The sequence below is a fragment of the Oncorhynchus tshawytscha genome, linkage group LG12 (assembly GCF_018296145.1).
Source record: "Oncorhynchus tshawytscha isolate Ot180627B linkage group LG12, Otsh_v2.0, whole genome shotgun sequence".
NCBI classification, from domain to species: Eukaryota; Metazoa; Chordata; class Actinopteri; order Salmoniformes; family Salmonidae; genus Oncorhynchus; species Oncorhynchus tshawytscha.
Genome location: NC_056440.1, coordinates 16,960,260 through 16,982,049, shown reverse-complemented (window position 1 = coordinate 16,982,049; position 21,790 = coordinate 16,960,260). Strand labels below are relative to the sequence as shown.

General features: G+C 45.2%; 2 protein-coding genes across 8 annotated transcripts in view; one reads left to right on the top strand and one right to left on the bottom strand.

Annotated features, from left to right (window-relative positions):
- The first annotated feature begins 7,824 nt into the window (after positions 1–7,824).
- Positions 7,825–20,836, top strand: pold2 (polymerase (DNA directed), delta 2, regulatory subunit). Of its 7 annotated transcripts, none has more exons than XR_006084800.1 (13): positions 7,825–7,985; positions 8,320–8,560; positions 8,661–8,782; positions 8,905–9,028; positions 9,169–9,283; positions 9,603–9,801; positions 10,001–10,081; positions 10,202–10,359; positions 10,553–10,680; positions 13,942–14,043; positions 19,054–19,510; positions 19,940–20,007; positions 20,138–20,836. XR_006084800.1 is itself a non-coding variant. In XM_042331393.1 (11 exons), the coding sequence occupies exons 2-11, from the start codon at positions 8,326–8,328 to the stop codon at positions 19,212–19,214; spliced, it is 1,425 nt and encodes a 474-aa protein (XP_042187327.1). In that variant the 5' UTR covers positions 7,825–7,985; positions 8,320–8,325; the 3' UTR covers positions 19,215–19,620. The 7 variants fall into 7 exon arrangements, 1 of the variants encoding a protein (XP_042187327.1); XR_006084798.1 differs by having other exon boundaries at positions 19,940–20,042; XR_006084796.1 differs by having other exon boundaries at positions 19,940–20,836.
- The window catches only part of LOC112263920 (adipocyte enhancer-binding protein 1), a 29,675-nt gene continuing 28,524 nt past the window's right edge, over positions 20,640–21,790 (bottom strand). The window contains exon 22 of the mRNA XM_042331392.1: positions 20,640–21,764. Within this exon, the coding sequence (XP_042187326.1) occupies positions 21,393–21,764 (372 nt within the window). The 3' untranslated portion in view covers positions 20,640–21,392. The remainder of the gene's footprint in view (positions 21,765–21,790) is intronic.

The window sequence follows — 21,790 nt, the reverse complement described above, 5'->3', positions numbered from 1 at the left end:
CCCTCTTTAGGTGAGATTAAGATTATCTGCAGAGAAGACCATGAATGCATCCCACCTACTAAAGTGTCCCTCAGCATCCAGGAAGTGTTGTGGGTTGAAGATGTCTGGTGTCTCCCATTCAGCCTGATCAAACAGCACTGAGTTCAGGGTAAGCATCAACTATATGAACAGTAACACACAACTGCCCTACACACAACACTGAGAACACACACACCTTTGGTATGAGGTACCATCCAGCATAGTGTCTCTGTTGGCCATCCAGGGTGCGTTGAGAGATCTAATGATGACATCTTCCGTGTGGGGAATACTGGCTCTGGTAGACATCTAGTCTCAGAGCATGGAGGTGGTCTCAGAGCAGGGAGGTGGAGGTGGTCTCAGAGCAGGGAGGTGGAGGGGGTCTCAGAGCAGGGAGGTGGAGGTGGTCTCAGAGCGTGGAGGTGGTCTCAGAGCAGGGTGGTGGAGGTGGTCTCAGAGCAAGGTGGTGGAGGTGGTCTCAGATAACACAGCACCAGGTTGGCAAGGTCAAACCCTGTGCTGTCAGGGGAGGGGTTCATCAATCACAAATTAATATTTTCAAAACTCATCATTGGGGGTAAATAACGTCAGAGTAACAGAAAGAGCCGCTTACATTCTATGTCTCTATGAGGAAGGTGCCTGGGGTCCAGGTCCTGCCTGTGTCCCTCCAATTCCTCCCTGATGAAGGCTTCCATGGCTTGGTAGTGGCTGAAGACAGCATTGTGAGGTCCTTGGAGGTGCTTCATCACACCAGGGATTCTCTCACACAGCTACAGGAATTAACCATGGAGCTTCAGTGGGTTTGTACTGCTGGTGTCCTCCTGCTGGTGTCCTCCTGCTGGTGTCTTCCTGCTGGTATCTTCCTGCTGGTGTCCTCCTGCTGGTGTCCTCCTGCTGGTGTCTTACCTGGGTCTATAGGGATTCCTCTATCAGCATGGCCTCAGACAGGTAGCTCAACAGGGTCTGGAAGCTGGGGTCGCTATAGTCAAAACAGCTCCCAAACATCAGCTGGCAGATGATATTAAACAGAGCGTTGTTCAGTAGATGCAGATGCACAATCGAGAGCATCCTGTCGGGCTGTGTCACAGCCTGGTACAGCAACTGCACCGCCCTCAAACGCAACGCTCTCCAGAGGGTGGTGCGGTCTGCACAACGCATCACCGGGGGCAAAGTATCTGCCCTCCATGACACCTACAGCCCCCGATGTCACAGGAAGGCCAAAAAGATCATCAAGGACATCAACCACCTTAGCCACCGCCTGTTCACGCCGCTACCATCCAGAAGGCAAGGTCAATACAGGTGCATCAAAGCTGGGTCCGAGAGACTGAAAAACAGCTTCTATCTCAAGGCCATCAGACTGCTAAATAGCTATCACTAACATAGAGAGGCGGCTGACTACATTGACATACAATCACTGGTCACTTTAATAAATGGATCACTAGTCACTTTATACAATTTCACTCTAAATAATTTCACTTTAATAATGTTTACATATCTTACATTACTGTATATATACTGTATCTTATACTATCTATTACAACAGGTGTGGACTTTACAGTGAAATGCTTACTTACAAGCCCATAACAAAACAATGCAGGTAAGAATTAAAGTGTTTACAAAAATAAATTGAAGTAAAAAATATTTTCAAAAATTGAAAAATAACTCATTATTAAGGAGCAACAATAAAATAACAGTAGCGAGGCTATATACAGGGTGTACCGGTACAGAGTCAATGTGCGGGGGCACTGGTTAGTCGAGGTAATTGAGGTAATATGTACATGTAGCTAGAGGTAAAGTGACTATGCATGGATAACAAACAGAGAGTAGAGGTGTAAAAAAATGGCTTTGGGGTGGGGACAATGCAAATAGTCCAGGTAGCCATTTGATTACCTGTTCAGGAGACTTATGGCTTGGGGGTCGGCCCGTCAGGAAGTCTAGGATCCAGTTGCAGAGGGAGGAGTCCTTTTGTTTGAATAATTCCGTCGATATATATTCAAAATGTCAATTTATTTGGCACGTTTGATCCAGAAAAACACCGGTTCCAACTTGCGCAACGTGACTACAAAATATCTCAAAAGTTACCTGTAAACTTTGCCAAACCATTTCAAACTACTTTTGCAATACAACTTTAGGTATTTTTTAACGTAAATAATCGATACAATTGAAGACAGGAAGATCTGTGTTCAATACAGGAGGAAAACAAACTGTAGCATGCTTTCTGGTCACGCGCCTCTATCTAACAGTACACTTCAAGTGACCCTCGTTCAAGATGGCCATACTTCTTCATTACTCAAAGGAATAACCTCAACTAATTTCTAAAGACTGTTGACATCCAGTGGAAGCGATAGGAACTGCAAGAAGGTCCCTTAGAAATCTGGATTCCCAATGAAAACGCATTGAAAAGAGAGTGACCTCAAAAAATAAAATCTGAATGGTTTATCCTCGGGGTTTCGCCTGCTAAATAAGTTCTGTTATACTCACAGACATGATTCAAACAGTTTTAGAAACTTCAGAGTGTTTTCTATCCAAATATACCAATAATATGCATATCTTATTTTCTGGGGATGAGTAGCAGGCAGTTGAATTTGGGCATGCATTTCATCCGGACATGAAAATACTGCCCCGTCACCAAGAAGTTAAAGAAAAAATCTTGGTCCAGTACGAGGTGAGTAATCACTGTCCTGATATCCAGAAGCTCTTTTCAGTCATACGAGATGGTGGCAGAAACATTATGTACAAAATATGTTACAAATAATGTGGATGGGGACATGCTCTCTCTCTCTACTGTCTCCTGTAGTCCACAATCAGCTCGTTAGTTTTGTTGCCATTGAAGGAGAGGTTATTTTAAAGGCACCACTCTGCCATGGCTCTCACCCCTCCCTGTAGGTTGCCTCATCATTGTTGGTAAACAGGCCTGCTACTGTTGTGTCGTCAGCAAATTGATGATTAAGTTGGAGACGTGCGTGGCCACGCACTCATGGGTGAACAGGGAGTACAGGAGGGGGCTGAGCACACACCCATGTGGGGCACACGTGTGAGGATCAGCATGGCGGAGGTGTTGTTGCCTACCTTCACCACTTGGGATCAGCTTGTCAGGAAGTCCAGGACCCAGTTGAACAGGGAGGGGTTCAGACCCAGAGCCCTGAGCTTAGTGATGAGCTTGGAGGGCACTATGGTGTTCAACTGTAGTCGATGAGCAGCATTCTTACATAGGTATTTCTCTTTTCCAGGTGGGAAAGGGCAATGTCCAGTGCAATGGCGATTGTGTCGTCCGTGGATCTGTTGGGGCGATATACGAATTGTAGTGGGTCTAGGGTGTCGGGTAAGGTGGAGGTGATATAGTCCTTAACTAGCATGATGACAGAAGTGAGTGCTACGGGGCCATTTATTTCAGTTACATTTGCTTTCTTGAGTACAGAAAAAATGATGGACATCTTGAAGCAATTGGGGACAACAGACTCGGATATGGAGAGACTGAATATGTCCGTAAACAGTTCAACCAGGTGGTCTGTACATGCTCTGAAGACACGGCTTGGGATGCCGTCCAGGCCAGCAGCCTTGAGAGTATTGACACACTTAAATGATTTACTCACGTAGGCCATGGAGAATGAGAGCACAGTGGGTGAAAGTGGGTGAAAAAATGTGTGTTTAGATCGTCCGGGAGTGAGACATCGGTGTCCGCGACATGGCTGGCTTTCCCTTTATAATTTGTACACATCCATGTTCCCAGTGATCTTGCAATGGTTAAATGTGATGTTTCGCATTTTCTATTTTGCGTGAATGTTACCATATATCCACAGATTTTGTTTTGGATCTAAAGTTCTAATCATCACAGTGGGAACAACATCCTCTATGCACTTCCTGATGAACCTAGTCAGAGAGTCAGTGACCACGTTTACGTGCACACCAATATCCTGTTATCATTCGGTATACTCAAGTATTCTGTTTTTGAGTTGTGGTATATAGACATCATATCCTGTTTACAATAACTCGATAAAGCTTTTATCTGGTTTTCTCATAACCGGGATAAGATGCCTGGGATATGCTGATCTTAGACAGGATACTGTGGCATGTTAAACATCTTATCCTGTTTACTGTTGTTTCTCGCAGTCTGCGCAGGGTCATTTTCGCATATCATGGGGTGCTATACCTGCACAGTTTGATCCACCATAATAATTCCATAAAAGTTTATTTTGTTGATATTCCATACTGGACCTACAGGCTTAGGCTACTTTCACCCCTAATTTAGAAACATTTCTGATTATAATTTCCAACGTTTGGTAGGCCATATTATAATTTATAATAATTGAGTGTATATAACCAGCTTCTCAGACTCCATTTCAATGTGCTTCATTCTATAACTAGAGGACTATCATTTTTGTATTTTTGTTAGCCAGGGCCATCTACTTTTAGTGCTGCCTGTCTTCCCAGTAGCCTACTTGGTGTGTGAACTTGCTGACTGCTCATAACCTGCAGATGATTGTTGACACATTAACCAGGATCAAGGGGTAGGGCAATATGTGCCTTGTTTTGTTAATCAGTGGCTGTATTGGAGGGGCAGCAGCTTCTCCTCTCCTAGGTAATCAGCAATTAGTACAGGGAGGTGTGCTATTCACTTCTGCTAGGCAATTAGTGGTAGTACTTCAGTCTCCTCTGGTTTCACAGCGGCAGCTGTAAGCTGCGGTCTCATCACAAAACTAATACCATCGCTGAAACAGACTGTTCTGCCGAGTTATTCAAGGAAGGAAAGAGAGGAAGGCTCCACTTTCTCACTTGTGTATCTTACCTTGATCTAATTTTGCTATTTTGTAGCTTTGGCAAGTGTGTGTTTTCTATCCCAGTTTACTCCTCTCCCTGTAGCCTTTATAGATGCTCCCCACCCCTTGGCTGTAACCCTTCTAATTTAGTGTACCCTGCGCACAATTCCTGGTCTTTGGCTGTATTTGGAACTGCTGATCTGCGGTCAAGAGTTAATTTCAGCCAATGCTACCATTCAGTCCCCTGACTTGATTTCCCTGACAGAGACATGGATCACCCCAGAGAACACTGCTACTCCAGCTGCTCTCTTCATCTGATTACATTTTCTCCAAGAGCATCTGGTTGTCGCGGTGGTGGCACAGAGCTACTAATTTCTCCTAACAACTGGAGATTTTCTCACCTGTCCATCTGCTAATTTGAATTCCATGCTGTCACTGTCACTTGTCCACTCAAGCGTAACATTGTCATTAATCGCCCATCAGGTGCCCTTAGAGAGTTCGTCAATGAGCTTGACACCTTGATAAGCTCATTTCCTTATGATTGCTCACCGCTCTTTCTACTTGGTGACTTCAACCTCCCGTCGTCTGCCTTCGATTCATTTCTTGTTTCTTGGGCGTCCCACCAGATGAAGCTCGCATCTACTAAAATATCATGGTGCTTGCCTATAGAGCAGCAAGAGGAATGTCCCCTCCCTACCTTCATCGGATGGGGCCACAGTGTCTCCTGACCCCTCCTGTCTCAGCCTCCAGTATTTATGCTGCAGTAGTTTGTGTCAGGGGGCTAGGGTCAATCTGTTATATCTGGAGTATTTCTCCTGTCTTATCCGGTGTCCTGTGTGAATTTAAGTACGCTCTCTCAAATTCGCTCTTTCTCTCTTGGCGGACCTGAGCCCTAGGACCATGCCTCAGGACTACCTGGCATGATGACTCCTTGTTGTCCCCAGTCCACCTGGCCGTGCTGCTGCTCCAGTTTCAACTGTTCTGCCTGCGGCTATGGAAACCTGACCTGTTCACTGTGATTACTATTATTTGACCATGCTGGTCATTTATGAACATTTGAACATCTTGGCCATGTTCTGTTATAATCTCCACCCGGCACAGCCAGAAGAGGACTGGCCACCCCTCATAGCCTGGTTCCTCTCTAGGTTTCTTCCTAGGTTTTGGCCTTTCTAGGGAGTTTTTCTTAGCCACTGTGCTTCTACACCTGCATTGCTTGCTGTTTGGAGTTTTAGGCTTGGTTTCTGTACAGCACTTCTATTTTATCAGCTGATGTAAGAAGGGCTATATAAATTTGATTTGATTCAGGCTATTCTCAAACCCTCCACCCCAACCCGAGCACTCCGTTCTGCCACCTCAACCCCCCCATCATTGAAAATAAGAATTTGTTCTTAACTGACTTGCCTAGTTAAATAAAGGTTACAATTATTTAAATTTTTTAAAATAAGTGTCAAACACCACATTACACACGCATTCACATTTTATCAAGAGATGCTGGAAGTCATATTTCTCCACTACTGTTCCTGAGAATAAATGACCTGGAGTCTTATATCTCCCTCACTAACTTTAAGCGTCAGCTGTCAGAGCAGCTTACCGATCATTGCACCTGTACACAGCCCATCTGTAAATAGCCCACCCAACTACCTCATCCCCATATTTTTATTTATTTTTTGCTCCTTTTCATCCCAGTATCTCTACTTGCACATTCATCTTCTGAACATCTATCACTCCAGTGTCTAACTGCTAAATTGTAATTATTTCGCCACTATGGCCTATTTATTGCCCTACCTCCCTAATCTTACTGCATTTGCAAACACTGTATATAGACTTTTCTATTGTGTTGTTGACTGTACATTTGTTTATCCCATGTGTAACTCTGTGTTGTTTGTGTCGCACTGCTTTGCTTTATCTTGGCCAGATCGCAGTTGTAAATGAGAACTTGTTCTCAACTGGCCTACCTGGTTAAATAAAGGTGAAATAAAATAAAAACCAAAAAATTGGATCAGGAAGTAACATTTTTGGTTATTATGGCATGATCATGAATAATACTTAATTTATTACTGTATACAGTAATGTATGGGATTAGCAAATTAGAAAAATAACCATTATTGAGAAGAAAAAGAACAGACAATGAGGGCATGACAAACACACACACACAGGTGTGATTGTGACACCTTGTGACCTGCTGAATCATGTTTTTTATTGACATGATGTGGACTGCTTATTCTATTCACTCAATGGGTATGCTTCTTCTCTGGTCAAAACGTGTTGTGTGTGGGTGTGCCATATTCTGATAGATAGATGCATAGCCGCAGGAAGTAGTTTGGGGGTGCTGAGATAGTTTTCTGGGACTGCTAATACAGAACAAGTAAAGGCCCAGCTCTTTTTTTTTTTTTTTTTTTTTTTTACATTTTCAGGGGTGCTGCACCCTCAGCACCCCTACGTCCCGCTGTTATGGATAGATGCACACATTCCCTCTATTAATGTAACATAATAATTCGTCCTTACCATAGCAATGGCCCACTGCCAGTGGGCATACATTCGGGAGGAAGTGAGCTGAATAGTTTAGAGCAGGGCTCTCCAACCCTGTTCCTAGAGAGCTACCATCCCGTAGGGCGGTAGATCTCTAGGAACAGGGTTGGAGTGAACACCTACAGGACGGTAGCTCTCTGGGAACAGGGTTGGAGTGAACACCTACAGGACGGTAGCTCTCTAGGAACAGGGTTGGAGTGAACACCTACAGGACGGTAGCTCTCTAGGAACAGGGTTGGAGTGAACACCTACAGGACGGTAGCTCTCTGGGAACAGGGTTGGAGTGAACACCTACAGAACGGTAGCTCTCTGGGAACAGGGTTGGAGTGAACACCTACAGGACGGTAGCTCTCTGGGAACAGGGTTGGAGTGAACACCTACAGGACGGTAGCTCTCTGGGAACAGGGCGGTAGCTCTATAGGAACAGGGTTGGAGAACCCTGGTTTAGAGGACGTATAATAAGACGTCCAAGAACTCAAAACTCCGTTTTGACCTTACAAACATGTCTGACTGTTTTGTCTGTTACGTAAGACGTTGTGCAACGTCGACGTACGCGCCGGGTAACAGTCAAATTTCGCGGGAGATATCTAAGCTATGCTCTTTTGAAAGAACAAACTCCTCTCCAAAAGTAAACGTGCATTTCAACAAAATCGCATTTTTGTCACGAATAAAAGGCCAATAAAGGTAATGTAAATACTTTATTTAACGCATTGATGTTTTTCTGCTTTCGCAGGACACTGCTTTTGTTGACAACAACAAGACGTTAGCAGCTAGCTTAGGTAGCTATCTAACGGAAGCTAAAGTATTAGCGAGCTAACGTTAATAACCACACTCACATTTGCAGACCACGTTACAATCATTGTAACTATTTATGAGCTGAGTTGAGGTTTAGCTAGCAGTAGTGGAGATGGGATATGGACTGTGTTTAAGCCCTGTTCAAACTAGCAAGGATACCGTGTTCATTACAGCTGCAATGCAAGATCCCATATCATGTGTTTAACTTAATAACTCTCCCCAGGCAGCCATGTTCTCTGAGGTAAGCGCCCCTCAGGAGGGTTCCTGTTCTCTTCTGTTGTGTCGTCCTGGCTCTGAGGACCAGGAGCCCTCCGTGTTTGACAGGGTCAAGCCGGCATACTCACCCTGCTCTGAGCGTTTCAAGCTGGGGGAGCGCAGCTTCAACCGCCAGTATGCGCACATTTACGCCACACGACTCATGCAGATGAGCCCCCTGCTCACGGAGAGGGCCCAGCAGAAATGGGGTAAGTGCAGGGTTGACACCTAGCTCTCCAATTTGCTGCAACAGTTCATACACAAATACCTTGCTGAGAGTTAACTCTGTCCTGACTCCCTCCCTGTCAGGTGCAGATGTACGGATCAGGAAGTTGTGTGATCTGCAGATGGGTGAGCAGTGTTGCATTGTGGGAACCCTGTTCAAGCACATGGAACTGCAGCCATCCATTCTGAAGGAAATCAGTGAGGAAGTAAGAAGTTGCTAACATAAAATCAGACTTTGATTGTCATGAAACAACAAACAGGATCGTTTGCCAAAGTCTGTATACTGGTTCTGGTAGTAACTCTTCAACTACATCTCTCTCTCTCTTAGCACAATCTGCTGCCCCAGCCTCCGCGCACGAGGTACATCAGCGAATCAGATGAGTTGATACTGGAGGACGAGCTGCAGAGGATCAAACTAGAGGGCAATATTGATGTGGACAAGTTTGTCACAGGTTTCTGTCTCCTCTGTACCTTCTACCTAGTGTATCAGGATAGACAAGCTTGGCTCAGTTCTCATGTAGTAATTATGACCGCCTCCTTTGTTTTGTTGTTTTTATTATTTATGTTTCTCGCTCTCCTTTCTCACTCTTAGGTAGTGTTATTGCTATTTATGGTGCAGAAAAGAATGATGGGAAATTCACAGTGGATGATTTCTGTACTGCTGACCTCCCCCCGCAGGCCCCCAGAACCACTCTCAGCTCAGACAGGTACACACACACACACACACACACACCATACCTAACCTTGTGAAATGTCAAACTTTAGAAGTGTACCAGTATCACAACACTGCAAAGGAAAGTAAACAGGAAGCGGACCTAAATTCTAGAGGAAAACAGTCTTAATGTTGGATTAAACAGCCTTGTGTTGTCACCCAGAGTCACATTTGTTTATTGTACAAACTATAGCACACAATATTTAACAAAAGTAGGTTTTAAAGGACCAAAGCGTAGAGTCTGCTTTTTCTATTTTGCCATGGAAAATGTGGTATTGTGACAACACTAAACTAATATATTATGTTGTGTGTAGGTTTGTGCTGCTGTTGTCAGGTTTGGGTCTGGGCGGTAGTCATGCAGACAGTATGCTGGCTTTACAGCTGCTTGTTGACATGGTAACGGGTCACCTAGGTGACCAGGGGGAGCAGAGTGGTGCATCGACAATCTCCAGGGTTCTACTGGCCGGGAACCTTCTGAGCCAAAGCACACAGGACAAGGACGCATCCACCAAGGTGAGGGGACTTATTTAGCTGTGACATCCATTCATTTCAGTTGATGAGAAAGTGAGCTATTACCGTAGCTTACACTTATCAAATCATTATAGTAGAATTGTCTTGACTTAGAGGCTACTGGTTCATTTTGAACTGTCCAGTGTGTGCGTGTGCGTGCGCGTGCATGCAATGTTTTCCTAACTGTGTATTGTCCCTCCAGGCTAAGTACTTGACTAAGAAAACCCAGGCAGGCACTGTGGATGCCATGCGTCTGCTGGATGAGATGCTGATGCAGCTGGTGGTGAGTTCCAGAGATTCCTACCACTTACACCAGGGATGTCACAGCCTGGGCAGTATTTATCTAGTTTGCCATAGAATGTGCCATTCATTCAGTTATCTGAAGTGTGTCCTCCTCTCCTAGTCGTCAGTTCCAGTGGATGTGATGCCGGGCCAGTATGATCCTACTAACTATACCCTGCCCCAGCAGCCCCTACACCACTGTATGTTCCCCCTCTCCTCCTCCTACCCCACCCTGCAGCTGGCCTCCAACCCACACCAGGCCACCCTGGATGGGGTGAGGTGAGTCTCAACAACCCTGGGGCTCAAATGGGATTTTTTTTATTGCCATAACCTTTTGCATTAAGTGAGCTAATGTATTTCCTGATGCCCTTTGTACTACAGATATGTGCTAGCTAGGTGTACGTTGGGTTGTGTATGTCATGTGAAGTTGTCTGTAAGGAGCCAATGCAAAGGTCTTCCCTGTGTGCCTTAGGATCCTGGGGACGTCAGGGCAGAATGTGAAAGACATCCAGAAGTACAGCAGCATGGACAGTCACCTGGAGATACTGGAGAATACACTGAGGCTTAGACACCTCGCCCCTACTGCACCTGACACACTGGGTATGAACACACACCTCGCCCCTACTGTACCTGACACACTGGGTATGAACACACACCTCGCCCCTACTGTACCTGACACACTGGGTATGAACACACACCTCGCCCCTACTGTACCTGACACACTGGGTATGAACACACACCTCGCCCCTACTGTACCTGACACACTGGATAGGAACACACACCTCACCCCTACTGCACCTGACACACTGGGTATGAACACACACCTCACCCCTACTGCACCTGACACACTGGGTATGAACACACACCTCACCCCTACTGCACCTGACACACTGGGTATGAACACACATCTCACCCCTACCGGATCGGCGGCCTTGGCCTCTGATTTATCGGCGGCCTTGGCCTCTGTGATTTAGCGGCGGCTCGGCGGCCTTGGCCTCGGTGATTTAGCGGCGGCTCGGCGGCCTTGGCCTCGGTGATTTAGCGGCGGCTCGGCGGCCTTGGCCTCGGTGACAGGCTTCTCCACCTCCCCGCTGCTTTGATCCAATCCTGCCGTTGTGCCCTGGTGAAGCATGGTGGATATTTTAAAGTGGTTATCAGCTACCTACCTAACTTAACATTAGCTAAATTCCATCCAGCTGCTCGGTGAAAAATTTCTTTGTAGTAGGTAACTCTGAAAGTATAAACCCAAACGGTCAAATTGACCCTGCCCTTCTGTTTATTTTCATTATTTTCGTGTTTGAAGTACGTATGATGTGTGTAAGGGAGTTGCATGAATGAAGCATACACAACAAATCGGTTGGGCATGACGGAGGGGGCAGATTGTGGGACAGAATTAGGGATACAAACAAAGGGGGCATTGCCACCTCGTGACCTGACCCACTGGATAAGAACACACACACACCTCATACCTGACCCACTGGATAAGAACACACACACACACACACCTCATACCTGACCCACTGGATAAGAACACACACACACCTCACACCTGACCCACTGGATAAGAACACACACACACACCTCACACCTGACCAACTGGATAAGAAACACACACACACACCTCACACCTGACCCACTGGATAAGAACACACACACACCTCACACCTGACCAACTGGATAAGAACACACACACATACCTGACCCACTAGATAAGAACACACACACACACCTCATACCTGACCCACTGGATAAGAACACACACACACACCTCACACCTGACCCACTGGATAAGAACACACACACACACCTCACACCTGACCCACTGGATAAGAACACACACACACACACCTCACACCTGACCCACTGGGTAAGAACACACACACACCTCATACCTGACCCACTGGGTAAGAACACACACACACACACCTCATACCTGACCCACTGGGTAAGAACACACACACACACCTCATACCTGACCCACTGGGTAAGAACACACACACACACACCTCATACCTGACCCACTGGGTAAGAACACACACACCTCATACCTGACCCACTGGGTAAGAACACACACACACACACACACACCTCATACCTGACCCACTGGGTAAGAACACACACACACACACTCATACCTGACCCACTGGGTAAGAACACACACACACACACACACACACCTCATACCTGACCCACTGGGTAAGACACACACACACACACCTCATACCTGACCCACTGGGTAAGAACACACACACACACACACCTCATACCTGACCCACTGGGTAAGAACACACACACACACACCTCATACCTGACCCACTGGGTAAGAACACACACACACACACACACCTCATACCTGACCCACTGGGTAAGAACACACACACACACACACCTCATACCTGACCCACTGGGTAAGAACACACACACACACACACCTCATACCTGACCCACTGGGTAAGAACACACACACACACACCTCATACCTGACCCACTGGGTAAGAACACACACACACACACACCTCATACCTGACCCACTGGGTAAGAACACACACACACACCTCACACCTGACCCACTGGATAAGAACACACACACACACACCTCACACCTGACCCACTGGGTAAGAACACACACACACACACACCTCATACCTGACCCACTGGGTAAGAACACACACACACACCTCACACCTGACCCACTGGATAAGAACACACACACACACACACCTCACACCTGACCCACTGGATAAGAACACACACACACACCTCACACCTGACCCACTGGGTAAGAATAAGAACACACACACACACACCTCACACCTGACCCACTGGGTCAAGAACACACACACACACACCTCATACCTGACCCACTGGGTAAGAACACACACACACACCTCATACCTGACCCACTGGGTAAGAACACACACACACACACACCTCATACCTGACCCACTGGATAAGAACACACACACACCTCACACCTGACCCACTGGGTAAGAACACACACACACACACCTCATACCTGACCCACTGGGTAAGAACACACACACACACACACCTCATACCTGACCCACTGGGTAAGAACACACACACACACACACCTCATACCTGACCCACTGGGTAAGAACACACACACACACACACTCATACCTGACCCACTGGGTAAGAACACACACACACACACACCTCATACCTGACCCACTGGGTAAGAACACACACACACACACCTCATACCTGACCCACTGGGTAAGAAACACACACACACACACACACCTCATACCTGACCCACTGGGTAAGAACACACACACACACACACACACCTCATACCTGACCCACTGGGTAAGAACACACACACACACACACCTCATACCTGACCCACTGGGTAAGAACACACACACACCTCATACCTGACCCACTGGGTAAGAACACACACACACACACACACACCTCATACCTGACCCACTGGGTAAGAACACACACACACACACACCTCATACCTGACCCACTGGGTAAGAACACACACACACACACACCTCATACCTGACCCACTGGGTAAGAACACACACACACCTCATACCTGACCCACTGGGTAAGAACACACACACACACACACACCTCATACCTGACCCACTGGGTAAGAACACACACACACACCTCATACCTGACCCACTGGGTAAGAACACACACACACCTCATACCTGACCCACTGGGTAAGAACACACACACACCTCATACCTGACCCACTGGGTAAGAACACACACACACACACCTCATACCTGACCCACTGGGTAAGAACACACACACTTTCTCCCTCACTTTCTCTGGTTGTGCAGACTAAGGTACATGTCTTATCTGGTGTTCTCTCAGGGTGTTATCCATTCTACCTGAAGGACCCTTTCATCCTGGAGGAATGTCCTCATGTCTACTTCAGTGGCAACGCCCCCTCCTACCAGGCCAAACGCATCACCGGTGAGTCCCCACTGTTACTGGAAACCTGGCATGACTGTTTATTCTCATTGGAGCATTGCACTGTGATCCACGACCCTGTCAGTATCTGGTGTGACCACCATTTGCCTCATGAAGCACGACACATTGCCTTCACATAGAGTTGACCAGGCTGTTGATTGTGGCCTGTGAAATGTTGTCCCACATTAGGGCTGTGGCAGTCATCAAATTTTGTCAGCTGGTTATTGTCATGCAAAAGACTGCCTGTCTCACAGTAATTTACCGTGAATTAAGATAAGCACGTTCAGCATCTCCAGGCTTCCACACATACACGCCAGCTGATGCGTGCCTTAATAAAGTTGAATAAACTAGTTGAATGTTCACCATCACAATAAATCCTTGATTTATTTTGGTCAGGTCTAAAGAAACATTATGATATTATTATTTTTTTTACACTTTGGCATCCGCCAAACCCAGGTTAGTCCATCGGACTTCCAGTGTGTGATTTAAGTGTGATTTATCACTCGAACGTATTTCGACTGCTCCAGAGTCAAATGGTGGAAAGCTTTACCCCACTCCAGCCGACACTTGGCATTGCGTATGGATGATCTTAGGCTTGTGTGCGGCTGCTCGGCAAAGGAAACCCATTTCATGAAGCTCCAGACGAACAGTTCTCGTGCTGACGTTGCTTCCAGAGGCAGTTTGGATCTCGGTAGTGAGTGTTACAACCGAGGACAGACTATTTTTACGCGCTTCTGCACTCAGCAATCCTGCCCTGTAAGCTTGTGTGGCCTACCACTTCGCGGCCGAACCATTGTTGCTCCTAGACGTTTCCACGTCACAATAACAGCACTTACAGTTGCCCGGGGCAGAAACTTTACAAATAGACTTGTTAGAACGATGGCATCCTATGACGGTGCCACGTTGAAAGTCACTGAGCTCTTCATTAAGGCCATTCTGCCAATATTTGTCTATGGAGATTGCATGGCAGTGTGCTCAATTTTATACACCTGTCAGCAACGGGTGTGGCTGAAATGGCCAAATCCGCTCATTTTAAAGGGGTGTCCAAATACTTTTGTGTATTTCAGGTAAATAGAATAGGAGTTGGCCTACTGTAGGCCTACGTTATCTGGCTATGCATCATACTGTTCATTTATCTGACAATATATGTTTTAGTCCCGTGCCATTTTTTTATATGATTTTATAGTAAGAAGAATATAATTTAGCTGAATAAAATAGAAAGGATATTTTTTTCCATTGTAGAGTGAGTTTGCATGTGAAGTGAATATATTGAGCATAAAAGTGATCATTTGAAACAGGTCCTATATGCTAGATTTAGTTATTTGGCAACTTTAGTTGTGAATGATACAAACCTTAGAAATCAATATATATGGACTGCATGGTGCTTTTGATGATTTGAGAAAGTAGCAAAAAAAGGTTTGTGCTCTGTTCCTTGTCTCAGGCTGCACAGTTGTTCTCTCATCAAGTGATCATATTTTCACCCATCGGACTATCCTCCAATTTAATCTTGTCTTTACCTATATTTAACATTCGTTTCAGATTTAGAATGGCCCATTTTCCAAATGGCAGGGGGAAAAGACATGCAATCTGTATGCACTAGAATAGTGAGTGCTTTCCCGCCGGTCCGTTTTGTAGGCTACTTGGGTTTTATAGCGGAGCGTGTGCTTAATATGAGCAGCTGAAAAATGTATATAACATCACTTATTTCACTCCATGCATCAACCACTGTTTGAGAAGCATGCTCTCGCTGCCTGACTGGTGATATTCCGCCCAAACTCTGTATGCCATGGGTTTTCCAACCTTGTTCCTGCAGCTACCCAGTGCTTAATATGGGAAACCAAGTGAAATTTGTTCGGGAACATCGATAGTAGCATGTTTCCGCAAACAAAACATATTTCACTAAACTGTTGACAGGCCGTCTGCGCGCTGGAGAATTTATTAAAGGAGTAGGAGATGGAAAGGCATGGTGGTGAGATTCTGTATAGCTAAAGGTAATGTCACCCAATTAATTATGAAAATAAATAAAAATGCCTTATTAACTAGACTATTCAAATACAAATTCACTATAATTGTAGGCTAACTCTAAGCCGCCCTTCAGTCAATGAACCAACCGCATTGCCCAGGGCTGTACGTTCTCCCAGACTCATGGATAGACATTTTGGTTTAGCATAAAGTAACCAGTCCATCCAGTATGCATAATAATATAGTCCACACTCAAAGGCAATTACTCATTCTGTTTGATTTTAGAGTACAGACTAGACCAATTATGTACTAAAGACATCTTAAATCAGTTTAGTTTTTCTGCCATGGTTATATGGGGTAGGCTATGTATTGTATGGCGCAATCATCATTTTAATTCAGGTTTTTTTTCTGGGCCTGGGCTCATTAAGCCTATGCATAAGCTCTAATGAAGCCCCCTAATATACAGCCAGGTCATCTGATTAGCTGGCTGCCTCGGACAGATTTGCATATTCAGAGTTGTAACCGAAGACGTGGATGTCAATTTTAAGGCAGCCTTCCGCACCTCTGATTCAGTGGTGTTGGGTTAAATGCGGAAGACACATTTCACTAAACTGAAAACATCGACTAGTTATTCCCTTCCAGTAATACAATGAGGGAAAAAAGTATTTGATCCCCTGCTGATTTTGTACGTTTGCCCACTGACAAAGAAATTATTAGTCTATAATTTTAATGGTAGGTTTATTTGAACAGTGAGAGACAGAATAACAACACAAAAATCCAGAAAAACACATGTCAAAAATGTTATAAATTGATTAGCATTTTAATGAGGGAAATAAATATTTGACCCCTCTGCAAAACAGTCAAAACAGGTCAGACGTTTCTTGTAGTTGGCCACCAGGTTTGCACACATCTCAGGAGTGATTTTTGTCCCACTCCTCTTTGCAGATCTTCTCCAAGTCATTAAGATTTTGAGGCTGACGTTTGGTCTTGGCCATGGTGGAGAGTTTGGAATCTGATTGATTGATTTCTTCTGTGGACAGGTGTCTTTTATACAGGTAACAAGCTGAGATTAGGAGCACTCCCTTTAAGAGTGTGCTCCTAATCTCAGCTCGTTACCTGTATAAAAGACACCTGGGAGCCAGAAACCTTTCTGGTTGAGAGGGGGTCAAATACTTATTTTCCTCATTAAAATGCAAATCAATTTATAACATTATTGACATGTGTTTTTCTGGATTGTTTTTGTTGTTATTCTGTCTCTCACTGTTCAAATAAACCTACTATTAACATTATAGACTGATCATTTCTTTGTCAGTGGGCAAACGTACAAAATCAGCAGGGGATCAAATACTTTTTTCCCTCACTGTATGCTTGAAGGTGTTTTGCATTAATCATCACCTTATAAAGCGCTGTCCATTTCATTGAGTTTAGGCTTTGAAACAACATCCACAGCAACCATGTTTTTACAGTTTCAACCCCCTGTTGAACTTTTCTTCAAATTGATCATCATAGTGAGGTGAGTTTTAGAAGTATGATAGGCCTAAGTGTTGGATGTGATTTTTGATTGCATTTGCTTTGATGTGTGTGGTTCGAGGGACAATACAGTCCTGAGTACCAGGCCATTAAGACCTGATGGTAGTTAGCAGGTTGGGTATACCAAAGCATGTCCAGAGTGCCTTAAAGGAGATTACCATGACTCAACGGCCACATGGAATTTTACTGCGGTCATGACTGCTGTTGTGGCGGTAATACAGTCACTGCAACAGCCCATGTCCCACTGCTCTTCAATGGCTGTGTGAAGTTGCTGGACATTGGCGGGAACTGGAACATGCTGTTGTACGTGTCAATCCAGAGCATCCCAAACAAGCTCAGTTGGTGACATGTCTGATGAGTATGCAGGACATGGAAGAAACTGGTAAATGTTCAGTTTCCAGGAATTGTGTACAGGTCCTTGCGACATGGGGCTGTGCATTATCATGCGAAACATGAGATGATGGCGGCGGATGAATGGCACGACAATGGGCCTCAGGATCTTATCATGGTATCTATGTTCATTCAAATTGCTATCAATAAAATGAAATTGTTTGTTGTCCGTAGCTTAGGTCTGCCCATACCATAACCCCACCACCATGGGGCACACTGTTCACAACATTGACATCAGCAAACCGCTCGCCCACGCAACGCCATACATGTTGTTCTGCCATCTGCCCGGTACAGTTGAAACCGGGATTCACCTGTGAAGAGCACACTTCTCCAGCGTGCCAGTGACCATCGACGGTGAGCATTTGCCTACTGAAGTCGGTTACAACGCTGAACTGTAGTCAAGTCAAAACCCTGCTGAGGATGACGAGCATGCAGATGAGCTTCCCTGAGACGGTTTCTGACAGTTTGTGCAACATTTCTTCAGTTGTTCAAACCCAGTTTCATCAGCTGTCCAGTTGGCTGGTCTCAGACAATCCCGCAGGTGAAGAAGCCGTATGTGGAGGTCCTGGACTGGTGTGGTTACATGTGGTCTGCGGTTGTGAGGCCGGTTGGACGTACTGCCAAATTCTCTAAAACATTGGAGGTTGCTGGTTGGTAGAGAAAAACATTAAATTATCAATTAGAAACAGCTCTGGGGACCATTCCTGCAGTCGGAATGCCAATTACGCGCTCCCTCAAAACTTGAGACATCTGTTGTATTGTGTTGTGTGACAAAACTGCACATTTTATTGGGGTATTTTACTGTCCCCAGCACAAGGTGCACCTGTGTAATGATCACGCCATTTAATCAGCTTCTTGATATGCCACACCTGTCAGATGGATGTATTATCTTGGTAAAGGAGAAAAGCTCACTAACAGGGATGTAAACACTTTGTATGCAACATTTTCTGGCATCATTTATTTCAGCTCATGAAACATGGGAACAACACTTGTTCTGTTAAAAAAAATGTTCAGTGTACATTTTATGGGATCTTTTGCAATCTACATATGTTTTAGCAACTGGTGTACTGTAGTTGCATGGGTGACATGGGGTGTAATCTAATGACCAGTTACATGCCCCACCCTCCCTAGGTGCTGAAGGTCAGGAAGTCCTCCTGGTGGCTATTCCAGAGTTCAGCAGCACTCAGACAGCCTGCCTGGTCAACCTCCGGACTCTGGACTGTGAGCCAATCCGCTTCTCTTCCTTCTCTGCTGGTGATGATGAGGAGAGTGAGATGAACATCAGCCACTGAAGGAGCAACACACACTCTTTGTTCTCAGCCCCTTCCCCTGGTCCTCAAATGGAATCAGGTTGTACACTATCAAACATGTTTTTAAAGTGTCTGCTGAAGTCTCTCATTGGTTTCTCTTGATCAGCAAAGATATCAGTCATTATATATATAGTAAATATGGAGGATCAATGATGCTGTGCAGTCATCCCATTAGTGTTTGAGTAGAAGGAAACATGTTGCTAATAAAAGGTGTGTGTGATGGAACGGACTGTCTAATGAAAGGTGTGTGTGATGGAACGGACTGTCTAATGAAAGGTGTGTGTGATGGAACGGACTGTCTAATGAAAGGTGTGTGTGATGGAACGGACTGTCTAATGAAAGGTGTGTGTGTGATGGAACGGACTGTCTAATGAAAGGTGTGTGTGTGTGATGGAACGGACTGTCTAATGAAAGGTGTGTGTGTGATGGAACGGACTGTCTAATGAAAGGTGTGTGTGTGATGGAACGGACTGTCTAATGAAAGGTGTGTGTGTGATGGAACGGACTGTCTAATGAAAGGTGTGTGTGTGATGGAACGGACTGTCTAATGAAAGGTGTGTGTGTGATGGAACGGACTGTCTAATGAAAGGTGTGTGTGTGATGGAACGGACTGTCTAATGAAAGTGTGTGTGTGTGATGGAACGGACTGTCTAATGAAAGGTGTGTGTGTGTGTGTGTGTGTGATGGAACGGACTGTCTAATGAAAGGTGTGTGATGGAACGGACTGTCTAATGAAAGGTGTGTGTGTGATGGAAGGGACTGTCTAATGAAAGGTGTGTGTGATGGAACGGACTGTCTAATGAAAGGTGTGTGTGATGGAAGGGACTGTCTAATGAAAGGTGTGTGTGATGGAAGGGACTGTCTAATGAAAGGTGTGTGTGATGGAAGGGACTGTCTAATGAAAGGTGTGTGTGATGGAACGGACTGTCTAATGAAAGGTGTGTGTGATGGAACGGACTGTCTAATGAAAGGTGTGTGTGTGATGGAAGGGACTGTCTAATGAAAGGTGTGTGTGATGGAAGGGACTGTCTAATGAAAGGTGTGTGTGATGGAACGGACTGTCTAATGAAAGGTGTGTGTGATGGAACGGACTGTCTAATGAAAGGTGTGTGTGATGGAAGGGACTGTCTAATGAAAGGTGTGTGTGATGGAAGGGACTGTCTAATGAAAGGTGTGTGTGATGGAAGGGACTGTCTAATGAAAGGTGTGTGTGATGGAAGGGACTGTCTAATGAAAGGTGTGTGTGATGGAAGGGACTGTCTAATGAAAGGTGTGTGTGATGGAACGGACTGTCTAATGAAGCTCTTTGTTTGTGTGCCGGTGCCCAGACTCCTGTATTTGTCAACACACATTGTTTCCATTTTAGTACGGTAGATGACGTCATGAAGAAGAACAAAACACAAATGCTGTACGTAAATGAGCCTTTATTCATTGGAAAAATAACTTTCCTCAGCTACGTTATGAGGAACATTTCAGAAATCTCTTGCGTTCTCTCAACCTTCAACTAACATTTTGTGAAGTTAACATTTTAATGTCTTGTCGGTATTATGGTTTTGCTGTCATGGGTGAAAATAATGTAAATAAATCCTCACTTTTCAAAGAAATACATTTTGCTTCTTTGTTTTTACTCTTCAGGGGTGGAGGTGGTAAAAATATATTTAATTTACAACCAGCACATATACATGATCTCTGAAGCACATTCTCCAGGAAGGCCTTGAATTGGTGTAAAAGGACCTTCCCAGATATCGGTACTGACATTTTCATTTGTGTTGAACTTTGTATCAAAAGACCTACTCAAGCAGTTATACAGAACACTGACATTAGCGTGTGTGCCTGACTATTCAACATCATTGTTCCTTTTGAGTTTCTGTAAATATACCTAAACGCTTCTTGTGGCCCATTTTTAGATCTGAAAGAATGGATGGGTTCAGTAATATAGGAGGGAGAGAGTCAATCTATCCTATTGGAGATTAAGCCATATTGCTTAAACATATCCAGTTCACTTAGATTTTCAAGGGGTCACTTAATTGTCCAGGAATTGAGTTAACAGTCTGGGCTTGACTGACAAATTGGTCCTGTTCAACTTCTTCCTTCCCTACCTTGATTATTTTAAGGAAATGGGGAGAAAGGATGTATTGGAACAAGGTCTTGGTGTTACCCTTAGTAATCGTCGATCTCGTAGTTGTAATCCAAGATGGAGTCTGTGAAACCTTCTGGCGCCGATGTTTGCCCCTCTCCTATGAGCCACGAGTCGTACCAGGCAGTGGTGGGCTCTGCCTCTGTTGTCGTGGGAACCGGCGTGGTTGTCGGGGGCAAAGTTGTTGTCGATCTCATCAGTTTCTGTTGTCGTAGACGACGGAGGCGGCCGAGCCTCCGCTTTTGCTGGCGCATGCGACTCGTCTCAGGTTCATTGGCGGCAGCGCCATTGTTATGCATCACACGGCTGTTACCGTTGGAGGCGGTGTTCCGTCGTGTTCCACTGTTGCCGTGGCTGAGCAAGCGGATGGGCTTGTTGCCGTGCAGGGCCATGATCTGTTGATGAATTGATAGTATTTATA